Source organism: Manis javanica, chromosome X, assembly GCF_040802235.1.
Source record: "Manis javanica isolate MJ-LG chromosome X, MJ_LKY, whole genome shotgun sequence".
Classification (NCBI taxonomy): domain Eukaryota; kingdom Metazoa; phylum Chordata; class Mammalia; order Pholidota; family Manidae; genus Manis; species Manis javanica.
This window is the reverse complement of record NC_133174.1, coordinates 129,128,862-129,145,592: the sequence shown is the minus strand read 5'-3', so window position 1 is coordinate 129,145,592 and position 16,731 is coordinate 129,128,862. Positions and strand designations below refer to the sequence as shown.

Genomic DNA, 16,731 nt, shown 5'->3' with positions numbered 1-16,731 from the left:
AGTTTTAGCGTTCATGCAAGCCGCCCCTGTCCACATATCCTGGGCGTCTGCCAAGACGGTGTGTTATTTTCTTCGCTTGTCCTGCGCTTTCTCACCGACCTCTCCCTCCACCCTGGACTTTGCCACTGGGCTCCTGTCAGCTCCTGTAAAGCCTTCCACATTTCAAAGTTCATTTGAATCTCCAGCGCTTTCAGAAAAGCGTCCTAGCCACTCTTCAGGTGCAATATTTGGACCCCTACTCTAAGCGGCCATTACTTTCGAGAGTGTTGTTCTTGCATGTCTGTATCCACTGACTAGACAACGATCACCCTGTTGGGGTGGGGAGGTCTTTAAGAAGTCGCCAAGTTCAGTGCCTAGCACAGTGCCTGTACAAAGAAAACGCTAAGCCCCAGAGGAGAAAGATGGAGTGCCTGTGCCTAGCGCTAAAGGCCCTTCACGACCTGAGGGGAGGGAGGCCTGCAGTGGAGCTGGAACCTGTCTCCAGCTCTAGACTGGCAGAATGTGGCATGGCAGAAGGTTCGTGTAAATGTCTCTGAATTCCCCTTACTTAATTCTTCTTTACTTCTATAGAGAAATCTGAGTGTTCTTCTCCAACAGCCTCGGGGCAAGCCGTTAAAGGGCGGTGCAAACCGGGTGAGGTGGGGGTTGGGATGCCCAGTTTCGTAGCAATCCTAGACCCAGCTTTCATTTAATTTTTAAAGTTTCGTAAATGCCAGCTCTAAACTAGGAGCCGAACGCGTAGAGGGTTTCCCGGTGCACAATTTTCACGTTCTAGGGAAAGCACCCACCATTCGGGGCTTTGCCTCATTTTTTCTCCTCATACTACCCACCGCGGGAGAATATGCCGAACGCTCCTGGCCTCCACTTCGAGCCGGTGCTGAGAACCGCGGTTCGGCCCTGCGGTGTCAGCCGCTTCCGGCTTCAACCCTCCGACCAAACCCCGTGTGGGCGAGTGGGGGAGCTCCCAGCCCGCAGTACGAGGCTGAATAGGGGCACAGGTGGCCTACAACTCCCAGGCTGCTCTGGGAGAAGGGCGGGAGCGAGGGGCTTGGGGCGGGTTGGGGAGGCAGGGAAATCCCGCCCCGCTGCGCAGCAGCAACGACACAAAGCCAGACTTTACAACCTCATAGAGAAAGTGGAAGTAAGACGGCTTAGGGGGGAGGCAGGACGAAAGGAAGAACCAAAGGAGGGAAAGCCGCGTAGGTGGGAGCGGAGCGAAGTGAGGGAAGTGGGGAGACCCGCGCCCTGCCAGATGAGGAGGGGGCTGCTTTCATAACTAATAATCTGCCCGCACCGCGCCCCACCCGGGCCGGGCTCTCCACCGAGCCCGGCCCGTTCCCATTCCTCTCTACAGGCCAGGTCCTCCCCGCCGGGAAGCAGGAGTCCGGCTGTCGCGCGGGCTCGAGGCGGGTGGCGCGCTGGGTGCAGGACGAAAGCAGGAGGCGGCGCGGCTGCCGCGGACTGAGGGGCTGGCGAGGCAGGCGGCGGCGCGGCTGCCGCGGACTGAGGGGCTGCGAGGGAGGCAGCGCCACGGACGAGTTAGGGCAAGGGCAGGGGAGGCGGTGCCTCCCGACCGATCCCGGAGAGTAGCGTCGGGCTGAGGAAAGGTGAGGCGCGGAGTGCTTCGGAGGGGGCCCCCGTGACCCGAGGAGGGCAGAAGCACGCGGGCTGGCCGGCGGGGAGGGCGGGCAGTGGCGCCGCGCGGGTGAAGAGTGCAGACAGCGGGGTGCCCATCCCGGCGCTGGCGGAGAGATTGGGGCGCCCCCTCCCCGCAGGAGGAGCCTAGCCCTCCTCCGCCATCCCTCCCCCACGCGCCGGGACCGCCTAGGCGGGCTGCGGTCACCTCAGGGGGAGCCGCGGGGTCGTCACCTCCGGGACGGGCGGGCAGTGAGTGAGGCGCGGCGGGGTGGGCCGGGGGCGGTGCGCAGAGCCTGGAGGGCGGGGCAGCCAGCCGGGCCGGCTGCTTGGCGCCGCCGGCGCACGCCGCAGTGTGTTGTGGACCGCACCTTCCCACACAGCCCAGTAGATCCCAGCTCGGCGCCCGGCAACCTTCGACGCGATGTTCCGCTGGAGCTTTAACCGTTTTGTAAGTACACTCGCTGCGGCTCCGCGCGTGCCGGTTTGCTGTCTCGCCAGCCCAGTCACCGGGCCCCTCAGTACAATTGTCTGAGGGGAAAATTGCGTCTCTGGGAACACCACCGCCACCCCCTTTTAAAGACTTAACGTAGCCCGTTGCCCAGGCGGCCAGGGTGGGGAGGCAAGTAGGGCTTTCGGAGGAGCCACCCCCGCCCTTCCCCCCAACGCACACAGGCCGCGACAATTTAACCGGAGCTTCGCGGGCCGTTACAAAGTCTGTTTCGGACGAGGGGCCGCCCTCGGACTGGGCCCTGGCGGGGGGGCTCCTGCGGGGACCGACCCCGGAGCCCCGCGATTTTCCAATTAGCCGAAGATGGCGTTTTATTATCCGGGAGGTTGCTTTCTTTTGTTTCCTCTGCCACGAGCACATGGAGGTAAACCTAGACCTGTCACTGTGGCCCAAAAAAAGCCCTGGGGGCTGAGGGGGCCTGAGGCTAGGGCAGGATCCAGCCATGCTCGGGGCTCGGCCGAGCAGGCGGGGGGCTGCCGACCGGAGGCCCGGCAAACTTTGGGGACCCAGCCTAAGCAGCTCACCTTTAGGGTATAATAAAAGCGAAGGCGGTTGTCAGGGCGCGCTGGGTGATGTGGAGACGCGAGGAGGCTGCACCGCCGCTGCCGCTGGAACTGAAGCCCCGCCGAGCACTGAACGCCGCAGACGTTGAACCCGGGGGAGAAGGCAGGCTGCGGCTGGGTTCCCCCGTCCACGTTTACCTCCTCCCAAATTCCCAGAAAAGGGAACTACATTTCTGTGGGAGTTTGGCGTAGGGAAAAGCGATTTCTGGCTACTGACTTTTTTGAGTAACCTGTTTACCCCTGGAGAGTACATTACGAGTGGAGCAAAACAGACCATTTGCTTCTGTGCTCTTTGTAATAACTTCCTTAATTGCAAGAAGTTGTGGCGGGAATAGGATTTTATTTCTGTCAATGATGTGAAAGAAAGGGTTCATCTGTAAATCTTGTGTGTTTTTGTTGTTAGGAAAAATAGTTCAGTGCTGTACATTCCCATCACCCACCTTAAAATATATGTTTTGTCGATTTGTTTCCTAATCGGAGCATTGCTAACATTCTTCACGTACTGGGTGAATTTGCTCTCATTTTTTCTGCATTTGAAACTTTTTCACAAATGCACCCTGGCTAAAAGAAATAAATGTGCATTCCTTTTTAGGATATTATCACAATAGTGCTATATTTAGTTTCTCTAAGTGTTTACCTCACCCAAAAATACATCATGAAATTGAAACGGATTACCTGTGGCACAGAGCAATAGAGGTTGCGCATATCGAGGATCTTGAAACCCTTCGGAATTGGATTATTACTGGATGCTTTGCTAAAGCAAGTGACTAAAATTGGTTTCTCACATTTAGCCTGAGAAGGTGTAAGAGCATTGTACTTCATAGTTCTGTTTCATCTAGATTCTTGTGATCTTGGGGTGTTGTTTGGGGTTGACAAAAAGGGAAAGGTGAACATGGGTAATTGTAATATTTGGGAAAGGATAATGTTTTCACATGGCACTCTTACACTGGATAACTACTCTGGTTCATGATAATTAGCTCAAAATCGAGATATGGACATCCCCATTTTAAAAAAAAGAATTTGAACATTTGAAACTGAACAACAAAGTATTAGTCTAAAAGCCTCTTTTGCTTTTCTTTTGCTAAGGGTGATCTGCATTATATCAGGGTATCATAATTTAAGCAGTGCTGGCCCCAGAAGCTAGAGCATGCAGTAGAATTTGCAGCAGTTGTTGAGGTGCCAGCCTGCAGGTTTGAGGCTAGTACTTTGCATCCCCGACTAAGATCTCTGCAGAGAATTACTGATCGCTCATACTCAAATGAGCTTTGACCTCATTGTTTCAGCTGGAATATCTGACTGCTCACATTTTCCTGCGCAACCATGAGTATGGTAAGTCTAGGGAATTTGTACCAGTGCTGTAAGCCAAAAGATTGTCAGAATATCTGAACCCTAGGCCTGGGGCAAGGAATTAATCTGCAAACCATTGGACTGAATGTAAAACATGCTATCAAATATGCATTGCTGAGGAATCACTTCAGAATTTTGGGAGACCAAATTTTATCCCCCCAGATGAGTAAGGCACATGCTGTCCTCATCTTTTACCTGGTAGAGATTATTTGAGGGGCACTCCATTTAAATCACTAGAAGGCTACAATTAAAGATTTTGGTTGGACTTTGAGACTTGCACAGATGCGTAAGTGTAGTCCAAGTTGTGTGCTGTGCTATGATTGGATTGCTTTTCTAGTATTTCAGAAATGGGGCTATGAGTTTCTTTCAAAATTTAAGTGTTTTTTTTGTGTGTACCAATACATGTCTGAAATTGAATGTGAAACAACAGTGGTGTTGATTGTAGTTATTGGTCAATGAAAACTAGGTACATGTTAGGACAGGTACATGTTAGGACAGGGCTTTACATTTTTTTTTTTTTTTTTTTTGAGAGGGCATCTCTCATATTTATTGATCAAATGGTTGTTAACAACAATAAAATTCAGTATAGGGGGGTCAATGCTCAATGTACAATCATTAATCCATCTCAAGCCTAATTCTCGTCAGTCTCCAATCTTCTGAAGCATAACGAACAAGTTCTTACATGGTGAACGAATTCTTACAGAGTGAATAAATTCTTACATGGTGAACAGTACAAGGGCATTCATCACAGAAACTTTCGGTTTTGATCATGCAATATGACCTATAAACCATCAGGTCAAATATGAATATTCATTTGATTTTTGTACTTGATTTATATGTTGATCCCACATTTCTCCTATTATTATTATTATTTTTATTTTTAATAAAATGCTGAAGTGGTAGGTAGATGCAAGATAAAGGTAGAAAACATAGTTTAGTGCTGTAAGAAGGCAAATGTAGATGATCAGATGATCAGGTGTGTGCCTATGGACTAAGTATTAATCCAGGCTAGACAAGGGCAGCAAGACATCCCCGGATGCAGAAGATTTCTCTCAAAGCAGGGGGGGTGAGGTTCTGAGCCTCACCTCTGTTGATCCCCAAATTCTCACCTGATGGCCCCCCTGCGACTGTGCCTGTCTTAGGTTGTTCCTCCCTTGAGGAATCTTACCCGTCTCTGGCTAACCAGTCATCTTCCGGGGCCATACAGGGAAATGTAAAGTTGGTAAGTGAGAGAGAAGCCATATTGTTTGCAAAGGTTAGCTTTTTACTTCTTTGCAGATTTATGCCCTGTGGCTTCTATGCCCAGCACTTGTCTCGAGGTATCTTTACCACCTGGAGGAATTATGATACTCCGTAACTTCGATATGAGGCACGAATTCTATTTAAGGTTTGTAATTAGGAAGGAAGAAGAAAAGCTATAGATGTAGCATATGAAGGAAACTTGGGAGGATTGATTATTTCTTTGACATATCTTCTTGTATAGTACCTTAAGTATGTATAGGTTTTAAACTACTAACTAATTTGCACACACATATTAACATAATAGGAATACGGTGACATAAACAAAGCAAATCTATAATTACCAGCCATCTCCAGTGAAGCCAAGAAAACCATTTAGGCACCCTAGGCATTTGTGAAAATTTATCTATGATATGATGGATATTTTCCAACTGTACTTGAACCATCAGACAAATTAAAGCAGCCCATTTCTGGGATCTGTTCACATCCCATATGTTCTTTTAACCATAGATAGTCTATAGTCATGAGATTTTGGGGTGCTACAACTTGCACCCCTCCCAACTCCTGGTTGAGTTCCAACAGTACAGATCCAGTCAAATTCGTTGTCTCACTGTATGCACATGCCAGCCTAGACATCTCCCTCCTCCTTCTTATGGCAAGTCCAGGAGACGGTGGGCTGGATGCAGCCACAACCGCAGCATCGTCCGGATCCCTGTGGAGGCTTTTTGATGATCATCCCCCGGCACGAGCCCTCCAGAGAGTGCTGATGCCGGAAGCTCCTCCTCATATCGTATCTTAGTTCATTTTCTGGGTATCCAAGCTAGGCCTTGATCTTCTGCGTAGAAACAAACAGACCCTTTGCCCACACTTTGACATGCCCTCTATACCACTGTGCAGAACTCATTGGAGGTCAGCACACAGTAACTGCTTTTTTTTTTTTTTTTAATTAAGAGAAAGGAATATTATCAGAAAAGAGTACCTCCATAGCTGATCATCTGACACCCTTTAAGTGATCAACATTAAGGATATTTAAAGCATGCGTTGATCTTTGATTTACCAATAGTTTTATCCTGTTAAGGAGTAATCCCCCTTTTCTTTCTTTCTTTCTTTTTTTTTTTTAAATTTTTAATCTACACTTACCTGAAGAATACTATGTTTACTATGCTCTCCCCTATATCAGGTCCCCCCTAACAACCACAGTACGGTTACTGTCCATCAGCTTAGCAAAATGTGGTAGAGTCACTACTTGTCCTCTCTGTGTTGTGCAGCCCACCCTCCCCTTTCTCCCTCCCCCCCATGCATGCTAATCTTAATACCCCCCTTCTTCTTCCCCCCCTTGTCCCTCCCTGCCCACCCATCCTCCCCAGTTCCTTTCCCTTTGGTACCTGTTAGTCCATTTTTGGGTTCTGTAATTCCGCTGCTGTTTTGTTCCTTCAGTTTTTCCTTTGTTCCTATACTCCTCAGATGAGTGAAATCATTTGGTATTTCTCTTTCTCCGCTTGGCTTATTTCACTGAGCATAATACTCTCCAGCTCCATCCATGTTGCTGCAAATGGTTGGATTTTTCCACTTCTTATGGCTGAGTAGTATTCCATTGTGTATATGTACCACATCTTCTTTATCCATTCATCTACCGATGGACATTTAGGTTGCTTCCAATTCTTGGCTATTGTAAATAGTGCTGCGATAAACATAGGAGTGCATCTGTCTTTCTCAAACTTGATTGCTGCGTTCTTAGGGTAAATTCCTAGGAGTGGAATTCCTGGGTCAAATGGTAGGTCTGTTTTGAGCATTTTGATGCACCTCCATACTGCTTTCCACAATGGTTGAACTAATTTACATTCCCACCAGCAGTGTAGGAGGGTTCCCCTTTCTCCACAGCCTCGCCAACATTTGTTGTTGTTTGTCTTTTGGATGGCAGCTATCCTTACTGGTGTGAGGTGATACCTCATTGTAGTTTTAATTTGCATTTCTCTGATAATTAGCGATGTGGAGCATCTTTTCATGTGTCTCTTGGCCATCTGTATTTCTTTTTTGGAGAACTGTCTGTTCAGTTCCTCTGCCCATTTTTTAATTGGGTTATTTGTTTTTTGTTTGTTGAGGCGTGTGAGCTCTTTATATATTCTGGACGTCAAGCCTTTATCAGATCTGTCATTTTCAAATATATTCTCCCATACTGTAGGGTTCCTTTTTGTTCTATTGATGGTGTCTTTCGCTGTACAGAAGCTTTTCAGCTTAATGTAGTCCCACTTGCTCATTTTTGCTGTTGTTTTCCTTGCCCGGGGAGATATGTTCAAGAAGAGATCACTCATGTTTATGTCTAAGAGGTTTTTGCCTATGTTTTTTTCCAAGAGTTTAATGGTTTCGTGACTTACATTCAGGTCTTTGATCCATTTTGAGTTTACCTTTGTATATGGGGTTAGACAATGGTCCAGTTTCATTCTCCTACATGTAGCTGTCCAGTTTTGCCAGCACCATCTGTTGAAGAGACTGTCATTTTGCCATTGTATGTCCATGGCTCCTTTATCAAATATTAATTGACCATATATGTTTGGGTTAATTTCTGGGGTCTCTAATCTGTTCCACTGGTCTGTGGCTCTGTTCTTGTGCCAGTACCAAATTGTCTTGATTACTATGGCTTTGTAGTAGAGCTTGAAGTTGGGGAGTGAGATCCCCCCTACTTTATTCTTCTTTTTCAGGATTGCTTTGGCTATTCGGGGTCTTTGGTGTTTCCATATAAATTTTTGAATTATTTGTTCCAATTCATTGAAGAATGTTGCTGGTAATTTGAGAGGGATTGCATCAAATTTGTATATTGCTTTCGGCAGGATGGCCATTTTGACGATATTAATTCTTCCTAGCCATGAGCATGGGATGAGTTTCCATTTATTAGTGTCCCCTTTAATTTCTCTTAAGAGTGACTTGTAGTTTTCAGAGTATAAGTCTTTCACTTCCTTGGTTAGGTTTATTCCTAGGTATTTTATTCTTTTTGATGCAATGGTGAATGGAATTGTTTTCCTGATTTCTCTTTCTATTGATTCGTTGTTAGTGTATAGGAAAGCTACAGATTTCTGTGTGTTGATTTTGTATCCTGCAACTTTGCTGTATTCCGATATCAGTTCTAGTAGTTTTGGAGTGGAGTCTTTAGGGTTTTTTATGTACAGTATCATATCATCTGCAAATAGTGACAGTTTAACTTCTTCTTTACCAATCTGGATTCCTTGTATTTCTTTGTTTTGTCTGATTGCCGTGGCTAGGACCTCCAGTACTATGTTAAATAACAGTGGGGAGAGTGGGCATCCCTGTCTGGTTCCCGATCTCAGTGGAAATGCTTTCAGCTTCTCGCTGTTCAGTATAATGCTGGCTGTGGGTTTATCATATATGGCCTTTATTATGTTGAGGTACTTGCCCTCTATTCCCATTTTGCTGAGAGTTTTTATCATGAATGGATGTTGAATTTTGTCAAATGCTTTTTCAGCATCTATGGAGATGATCATGTGGTTTTTGTCTTTCTTTTTGTTGATGTGGTGGATGATGTTGATGGATTTTCGAATGTTGTACCATCCTTGCATCCCTGGGATGAACCCCACTTGGTCATGGTGTATGATCCTTTTGATATACTGTTGAATTCTGTTTGCTAATATTTTATTGAGTATTTTTGCATCTACATTCATCAGGGATATTGGTCTGTAATTTTCTTTTTTGGTGGGGTCTTTGCCTGGTTTTGGTATTAGGGTGATGTTGGCCTCATAGAATGAGTTTGGGAGTATTCCCTCTTCTTCTATTTTGTGGAACACTTTAAGGAGAATGGGTATTATGTCTTCTCTGTGTGTCTGATAAAATTCCGAGGTAAATCCGTCCGGCCCCGGGGTTTTGTTCTTGGATAGTTTTTTGATTACTGTTTCAATTTCTTTGCTTGTAATTGGTTTGTTTAACTTTTGTGTTTCTTCCTTGGTCAGTCTTGGGAGGTTGTATTTTTCTAGGAAGTTGTCCATTTCTTCTAGGTTTTCCAGCTTGTTGGCATATAGGTTTTCATAGTAGTCTTTAATAATTCTTTGTATTTCTGTGGAGTCTGTCGTGATTTTTCCATTCTCATTTCTGATTATGTTGATTTGTGTTGACTCTCTTTTTCTCTTAAGTTGGGCTAGAGGCTTATCTATTTTGTTTATTTTCTCAAAGAACCAGCTCTTGGTTTCGTTGATTTTTGCTATTGTTTTATTCTTCTCAATTTTGTTTTATTTCTTCTCTGATCTTTATTATGTCCCTCCTTCTGCTGACTTTAGGCCTCATTTGTTCTTCTTTTTCCAGTTTTAATAATTGTAATGTTAGACTATTCATTTGGGATTGTTCTTCCTTCTTCAAGTGTGCCTGGATTGCTATATACTTTCCTCTTAAGACTGCTTTCGCTGCGTCCCACAAAAGTTGGGGCTTAGTGTTGTTGTTGTCATTTGTTTCTATATATTCCTTGATCTCTATTTTGATTTGTTCATTGATCCATTGATTATTTAGTAGCATGTTGTTAAGCCTCCATGTGTTTGTGAGCCTTTTTGTTTTCTTTGTAGAATTTATTTCTACTTTCATACCTTTGTGGTCTGAAAAATTGGTTGGTAGAATTTCAATATTGTGGAATTTACTGAGGCTCTTTTTGTGAGCTAGTATGTGGTCTATTCTGGAGAATGTTCCATGTGCACTTGAGAAGAATGTATATCCTGTTGCTTTTGGATGTAAAGTTCTATAGATGTCTATTAGGTCCATCTGTTCTAGTGTGTTGTTCAGTGCCTGTGTGTCTTTACTTATTTTCTGCCCGGTGGATCTATCCTTTGGGGTGAGTGGTGTGTTGAAGTCTCCTACAATGAATGCATTGCAGTCTATTTCCCTCTTTAGTTCTGTTAGTATTTGCTTCACATATGCTGGTGCTCCTGTATTGGGTGCATATATATTTAGAATGGTTATATCCTCTTGTTGGACTAAGCCCTTTATCATTATGTAGTGGCCTTCTTTATCTCTTGTTACTTTCTTTGTTTTGAAGTCTATTTTGTCTGATATTAGTACTGCAACCCCTGCTTTCTTCTCACTGTTGTTTGCCTGAAATATGTTTTTCCATCCCTTGACGTTTAGTCTATGCTTATCTTTGGATTTAAGGTGAGTTTCTTGTAAGCAGCATATAGATGGGTCTTGCTTTTTTATCCATTCTATTACTCTATGTCTTTTGATTGGTGCATTAAGTCCATTTACATTTAGGGTGACTATTGAAAGATATGTACTTATTGCCATTGCAGGCTTTAGATTCGTGGTTACCAAAGGTTCAAGGTTAGCTTCTTTAGTATCTTACTGCCTAACTTAGCTCGCTTATTGAGCTGTTATATACACTGTCTGGAGAGTCTTTTCTTCTCTCCCTTCTTATTCCTCCTCCTCCATTCTTCATATGTTGTGTGTTTTGTTCTGTGCTCTTTTTAGGGGTGCTCCCATCTAGAGCAGTCCCTGTAGGATGCCCTGTAGAGGTGGTTTGTGGGAAGCAAATTCCCTCAGCTTTTGCTTGTCTGGGAATTGTTTGATCCCACCATCATATTTAAATGATATTCGTGCTGGATACAGTATCCTTGGTTCAAGGCCCTTCTGTTTCATTGCATTAAGTATATCATGCCATTCTCTTCTGGCCTGTAGGGTTTCTGTTGAGAAGTCTGATGTTAGCCTGATTGGGTTTCCTTTATAGGTGACCTTTTTCTCTCTAGCTGCCTTTAAAACTCTTTCCTTGTCCTTGATCCTTGCCATTTTAATTATTATGTGTCTTGGTGTTGTCCTCCTTGGATCCTTTCTGTTGGGGATTCTGTATAATTCCATGGTCTGTTCGATTATTTCCTCCTCCAGTTTGGGGAAGTTTTCAGCAATTATTTCTTCAAAGACACTTTCTATCCCTTTTCCTCTTTCTTCCTCTTCTGGTATCCCTATAATACGAATGTTTTTCCTTTTGTATTGGTCACATATTTCTCTTAGTGTTGTTTCATTCCTGGAGATCCTTTTATCTCTCTCTATGTCAGCTTCTATACGTTCCTGTTCTCTGGCTTCTATTCCTTCAATGGCCTCTTGCATCTTATCCATTCTGCTTATAAATCCTTCCAGGGATTGTTTCACTTCTGTGATCTCTTTCCTGACATCTGTGATCTCCTTCCAGACTTCATCCCACTGCTCTTGCATTTTTCTCTGCATCTCATCCCACTGCTCTTGCATTTTTCTCTGCATCTCATCCCATTGCTCTTGCATTTTTCTCTGCATCTCTGTCAGCATGTTCATGATTTTTATTTTGAATTCTTTTTCAGGAAGACTAGTTAGGTCTGTCTCCTTCTCAGGTGTTGTCTCTGTGATCTTTGTCTGCCTGTAGTTTTGCCTTTTCATGGTGATAGAGATAGTTTGCAGAGCTGGTACAAGTGACCGCTGGAAGAGCTTCCCTTCTTGTTGGTTTGTAGCCTTTTCCTGGGAGAATAGCGACCTCTAGTGGCTTGTGCTGGGCAGCTGTGCGCAGACAGGGCTTCTGCTTCCTGCCCAGTTGCTTTGGGGTTTATCTCTGCTGTTGCTGTGGGCTTGGCCTGGCTGGGGCTGTTCCTCCAAAATGGTGGAGCCCCGTTGGAGGGGGAGCAGCCAGGAGACTATTTATCTCCGTAAGGGGCCTCTGTGCTCCCTGCTGCCCAGGGTGTTAGAGTGCCCAGAGATCCCCAGATTCCCTGCTTCTGGTCTAAGTGACCTGTCCTGCCCCTTTAAGATTTCCAAAAAGCACTCTCCAAACCAAAACAACAGCAGCAACAATGAGAGAGGGAACAGAAAGAAAGAGAAAAAAAAAAGGAAAAAAAGGGAAAAAACAAGCGATTTTTTTTTTTTTTTTTTTTTGTCCTCAGGTGCCGGTCCCAGGCACCCGCTTACTGGTCCTGCTGCCCTGTCTCCCTAGCACCAGGGTCCCTGTCCTTTCAAGGCTTCCAAATAGCACCCACCCACCGGTCCCGCAGGGAAGGAACGCTCAATATTCTTTGTCCTCAGGCACTGGTCCCACGCACCCGCTCACCAGTCCCGCCGCCCTGCCTCCCTAGCACCGGGGTCCCTGTCCCTTCAAGGCTTCCAAAAAGCACTCGGCAAAAAGAGAGAAAAAAAAGGGGAAAAACGCGCGATTTCTTCCGTCCTCAGGTGCTGGTCTCAGGCACCCACCCACCGGTCCCACAGGGAAAAATGCGGGATATTCTTTGTCCTCAGGTGCCGGTCCCAGGCACCCGCTCACCAGTCCCGCCGCCCTGCCTCCCTAGCACCGGGGTCCCTGTCCCTTTTAGGCTTCCAAAAAGCACTCGCAGAAAAGAGAAAAAAAAAGGGGAAAAACGCGCGATTTCCTCTGTTCTCAAGTGCCGGTCTCAGGCACCCGCCCACCGGTCCCGCAGGGAAAAACGGGGGATATTCTTTGTCCTCAGGCGCCGGTCCCAGCCACCCGCTCACCAGTCCCGCCACCGTGCCTCCCTAGCACTGGGGTCCCCGTCCCTTCAAGGCTTCCAAAAAGCGCTCGCCAAAAAGAGAAAAAAAAAAAGGGGAAAAACGCGCGACCTCCTCCGTCCTCAGGCACCGGTCTCAGGCACCCGCCCCCAGGTCTCTCAGGGAGAAACGCGGGATATTCTTTGTCCTCCGGCGCCGTTCCCAGGCACCTCCTCACCGGTCCCGCCACCCTGCCTCCCCAGCAACGGGGGCCCGTCCCTCTAAGGCTTCCAAAAAGCGCTTGCCAAAAAAAAAAAAAAAAAAAACCGCTCCGGTTTCTCTCCACCCGCCGGGAGCCGGGGGGAGGGGCGCTCGGGTCCCGCCGGGCTGGGGCTTGTATCTTACCCCCTTCACAAGGCGCTGGGTTCTTGCAGGTGTGGATGTGGTCTGGATGTTGTCCTGTGTCCTGTGGTCTCTATTTTAGGAAGATTTTTCTTTGTTATATTTTCATAGCTCTATGTGTTTTTGGGAGGAGATTTCCACTGCTCTACTCACGCCGCCATCTTGGCTCCGCCCCCCCAGGGCTTTACATTTTAAACCTGACATAGGAAGTAAATATCTCTTGGGAGTAGCATCATCTTCTATGGCTCAGCAGTGTTTGCTGAATCGTTTAAAAAACACTATTTCCCCAGGTTCTCAAATTTCAGACTAGAGGAGATAGTGAATCATTGTATTTTTTGACAACATAGCCTTGATGTCTTTGTCATTAATAATTGACTTCTTTCCTTTCTGAGGAATTATGACGTTCCTTTTGACAGTTTTGAGGTTGAAAGAAATTGGTATAGGATTTTAGGATTTAGGCATGTAGGGGGTTGTCTTGATTTTAGAGTTGGATGTCCAAGTATAATAAAAGCACCCCCTGTTCCCAGTCAACATCTCCATTCTGCATAAATATAGTAAATAAATAATAGTAGCTTAGTCTATGCAATTTATTCCCTTAAGACAGGTTTAATTCGAAGTCTGGGCTGATCAAGACTTAAGGGCCAGGGACTTTTATGCTATCCTGTCTTTTACTCTTCATAAAATTCCTAGTTTTTACAGTAGCATTTTCACATGGGTTTATAGCTTACTGAAAGTCTAAACAAGAAATCTCCCCTTTTTTGGCTTATTAAAATATTTCATGCTGATGATTGGATATAAAGAAATTCCTTGATAAAGTAGATGGGGGGCTTTGCCAAGTGGTTACTGTCACTTTAGCTTGTCAGAGAGTGATACTAAACAGGTAATGAATTTCTATATCATTGATACGTGAAAGCTTAAATTGTGAGTGTGAAATTTTGAAAAAAAATTATGTCTTTGATTATAGAAGCTCTCAAACACCATGAAGCATGCATCAGATAGTAATAACACCACACAAAAAAATGTCATATCAGTCAAAGAGGCCCAGGACTGGAAAGATGAGATTGTGAAGGTGGAATGAAAATTCAAAATAAGACCCAAAATATTCAAAATTAGAGTTAATGAAATAGTTTGCTAATGTATTACTTTGAGTCCAATGCAAGGCCAGTCTAGTGAAGCAATATATGAAGAGAGACAAAATAATTCAGGTAATTGATTTTTTTTTTTAGGAGCAAGAAATTTTTAGTTTCCTCCTTGAATTAACAGGGTAATTAAACATTTTTTTGTTTCACTTTACTAAAAACCTTGGCCTGACATTACTGAGCATGGGAAATATTGATGAATTTATTATGCTTAGAAATTTATCTGAATGAGTATATTGCAATATTTTTGCATGTACACAAGTGTTACAAATTGTGCATCTTACTTATTATCAGTTAATATACCACTGGGTTTAACTGGTGAGTTTGACCCTAATAAAAGCAACCTTTTTATCTTCATTTATTGTAATTTCTTTTTAATTTGTATGGCACCCTAGGTTAGTCTTTTAAGAATTAAGTCCTAATGCCCCAGGGCATCCACTGTGTGTAATAAATTATCTCCTGTGCATGTCTCTGGAGATGATGAATTTGAATTGAGAAAGGATGCCCTAGACTGAAAGCTTCTGGGGGCAGGGACAGTTGGCACAGTGTCTGGTTCATAGTAGGTGTTTGATAAATGTTTGCTGAATGAACAGAACAGCTTTTATATGTTTTACATAAATAATAACTTTTACTCACAGACAGTGATGTTTATAGTAGATTCCTCCTTATGAAGAATGATTAAAGGATGAGGAATTCTAGTTAATTGGATGTGTTACTGTGACTTATCATATATTTACTTTGTCTTTGTCCCTATTCTGGCACAGAGCTCCCAAAACCCATGGAATGTCCTGTGATGAGAGCAATAAAGGTGTCTTATGTTATGAGGTGATTTTTAGAAAGCACCTTGGGGACTGTCACCAGAGGCGCCAACCATGTGATTAAAGTTGACTGACCTTTCAGTGCTACCCCCTGATTTCCAGGGAGGGGAGAGGGCCTGGAGGTTGAGTTCAGTCACCAATGGCTAATGGGTTAATCAGTCATGCCTATGGAATGAAGCCTCCCAGAGGATGGGGTTTGGGGTTTGGGGAGCTTCCAGGTTGGTGAACATGTGGAGAATATCAGAGAGTAGTGTACCTAGAGAGGGTATGGATGCTCTTCCCCTTTACCCCATACCTTGCCCAGTGCATCTCTTCCATCTGGCTCTTCCTGTTACATCCTTTTATAATAAACCAGTAATCTAGTAGTAAAATGTTTCTCTGATTTCTGTGAGCCCTTTAGAAAATTAATGGAACCAGAGAGGAGGTTGTGGCGAATCTCTGATTTAGAGTAGTTGGTCAGAAGTACAGGTCACAACCTGGACTTGTAGCTGGTGTCTGAAACCCAAGATGTGGGGGTTGTTGGAATTTCCAGTTTGTGGCTTTGGTCAGTCAGAAGCACAGGTGATACCTGAGTTTGAGACTGGAGACTAAAGGAGGGGGGTTCGGACTGGGCAGTCTGATAGTACTGAGCCCTTAAGCTGGAGGATCTGATCCTATCTCTGGGTAGATAGTGTCAGCATTGAGGTGAATTGTAGGACACCTAGCTGGTGTCTGGTCCAAGAATTACCTGTTGGTGTGGGGACACACCCCACCCCCTTTCCACACACACATTGGAGTTGGGTGATTAGAACATAAACATTGGGCTATACTATATATTGATTACAAGTTTTCTAAGTATTTGAATAAATACATCTAATGCCTAAATTAATACTGACCATAGTATAATCTTTTTTAGATGATTATGTTATTTTATGATTTTGCAGTACATTTCATTCAACAAATATTCACTGAGCCCCTGCTCTATGCCGGGCACTGTGGTATGCCCTGTAGACATATTGGTGAGCAAGAAATACAAAGCCCCTGTCTTCAGGAGGTTTAATTGTCATTACATACATGGCTGTAGATATAGAGAACATGGTGATTGCACTGTATCTAACACATTTGTGACATATCATGAAACTTGCTTTTTATGAATAAGTTACTGTGATATACTTGCTTATCATTTGTCTTTCTACCACAAATACAGTGTATAATCTCAGTTATTTTCTGGTTGTTAGGATTTCAGATAAAAAGGAATTTGTTGCATTTGACACCTTCAGTATAACCTATACTTAGCAACTGTTCTTTTGCAAATAGATGCTAGTCTTATCATGTGTACAGTGGGAAACCTATCTAGAAATGAACACTATTACCTGAAATAAGTGTTTATTATTAAATTATTTATTAAATCTGAAAACAAGTTTTGCCTTTTTTTTCCTGATCTGTCTTTTATTGTTAAGCAACATAAAACTCTGAATGTCTTTCAAGTACCTTATAAAGGTTTACCGTTTGCTCCTTCTGTTTATGATTATTACTCATAATTCAACCCTTTTGTGGGTAATATTGAATGTCTACAAATCAGATAGTTAAGTGCTCTTAATGAACTTTAGCAGAGGTGAGAATTTGGTAGGTGGCACTTTTCATATTGATGT

General features: G+C 44.3%; 1 protein-coding gene across 10 annotated transcripts in view; it reads left to right on the top strand.

Annotated features, from left to right (window-relative positions):
• The first annotated feature begins 826 nt into the window (after nucleotides 1-826).
• Nucleotides 827-16,731, top strand: part of ATP11C (ATPase phospholipid transporting 11C (ATP11C blood group)) — a 207,311-nt gene continuing 191,406 nt past the window's right edge. For 6 of the 10 annotated variants that reach the window (XR_012127479.1, XM_073227864.1, XM_073227862.1 and 3 more), the window contains exon 1: nucleotides 827-1,141. Coding sequence is in view for 8 of the 10 variants with exons in the window: in XM_073227864.1 (XP_073083965.1) it covers nucleotides 842-1,141 (300 nt within the window). In the remaining 2 variants the exon portion in view is untranslated. Of the gene's footprint in view, nucleotides 2,087-16,731 lie in introns of all 10 variants that reach the window. The other 4 variants (XM_073227867.1, XM_073227868.1, XM_073227866.1 and 1 more) reach the window with 4 other exon arrangements.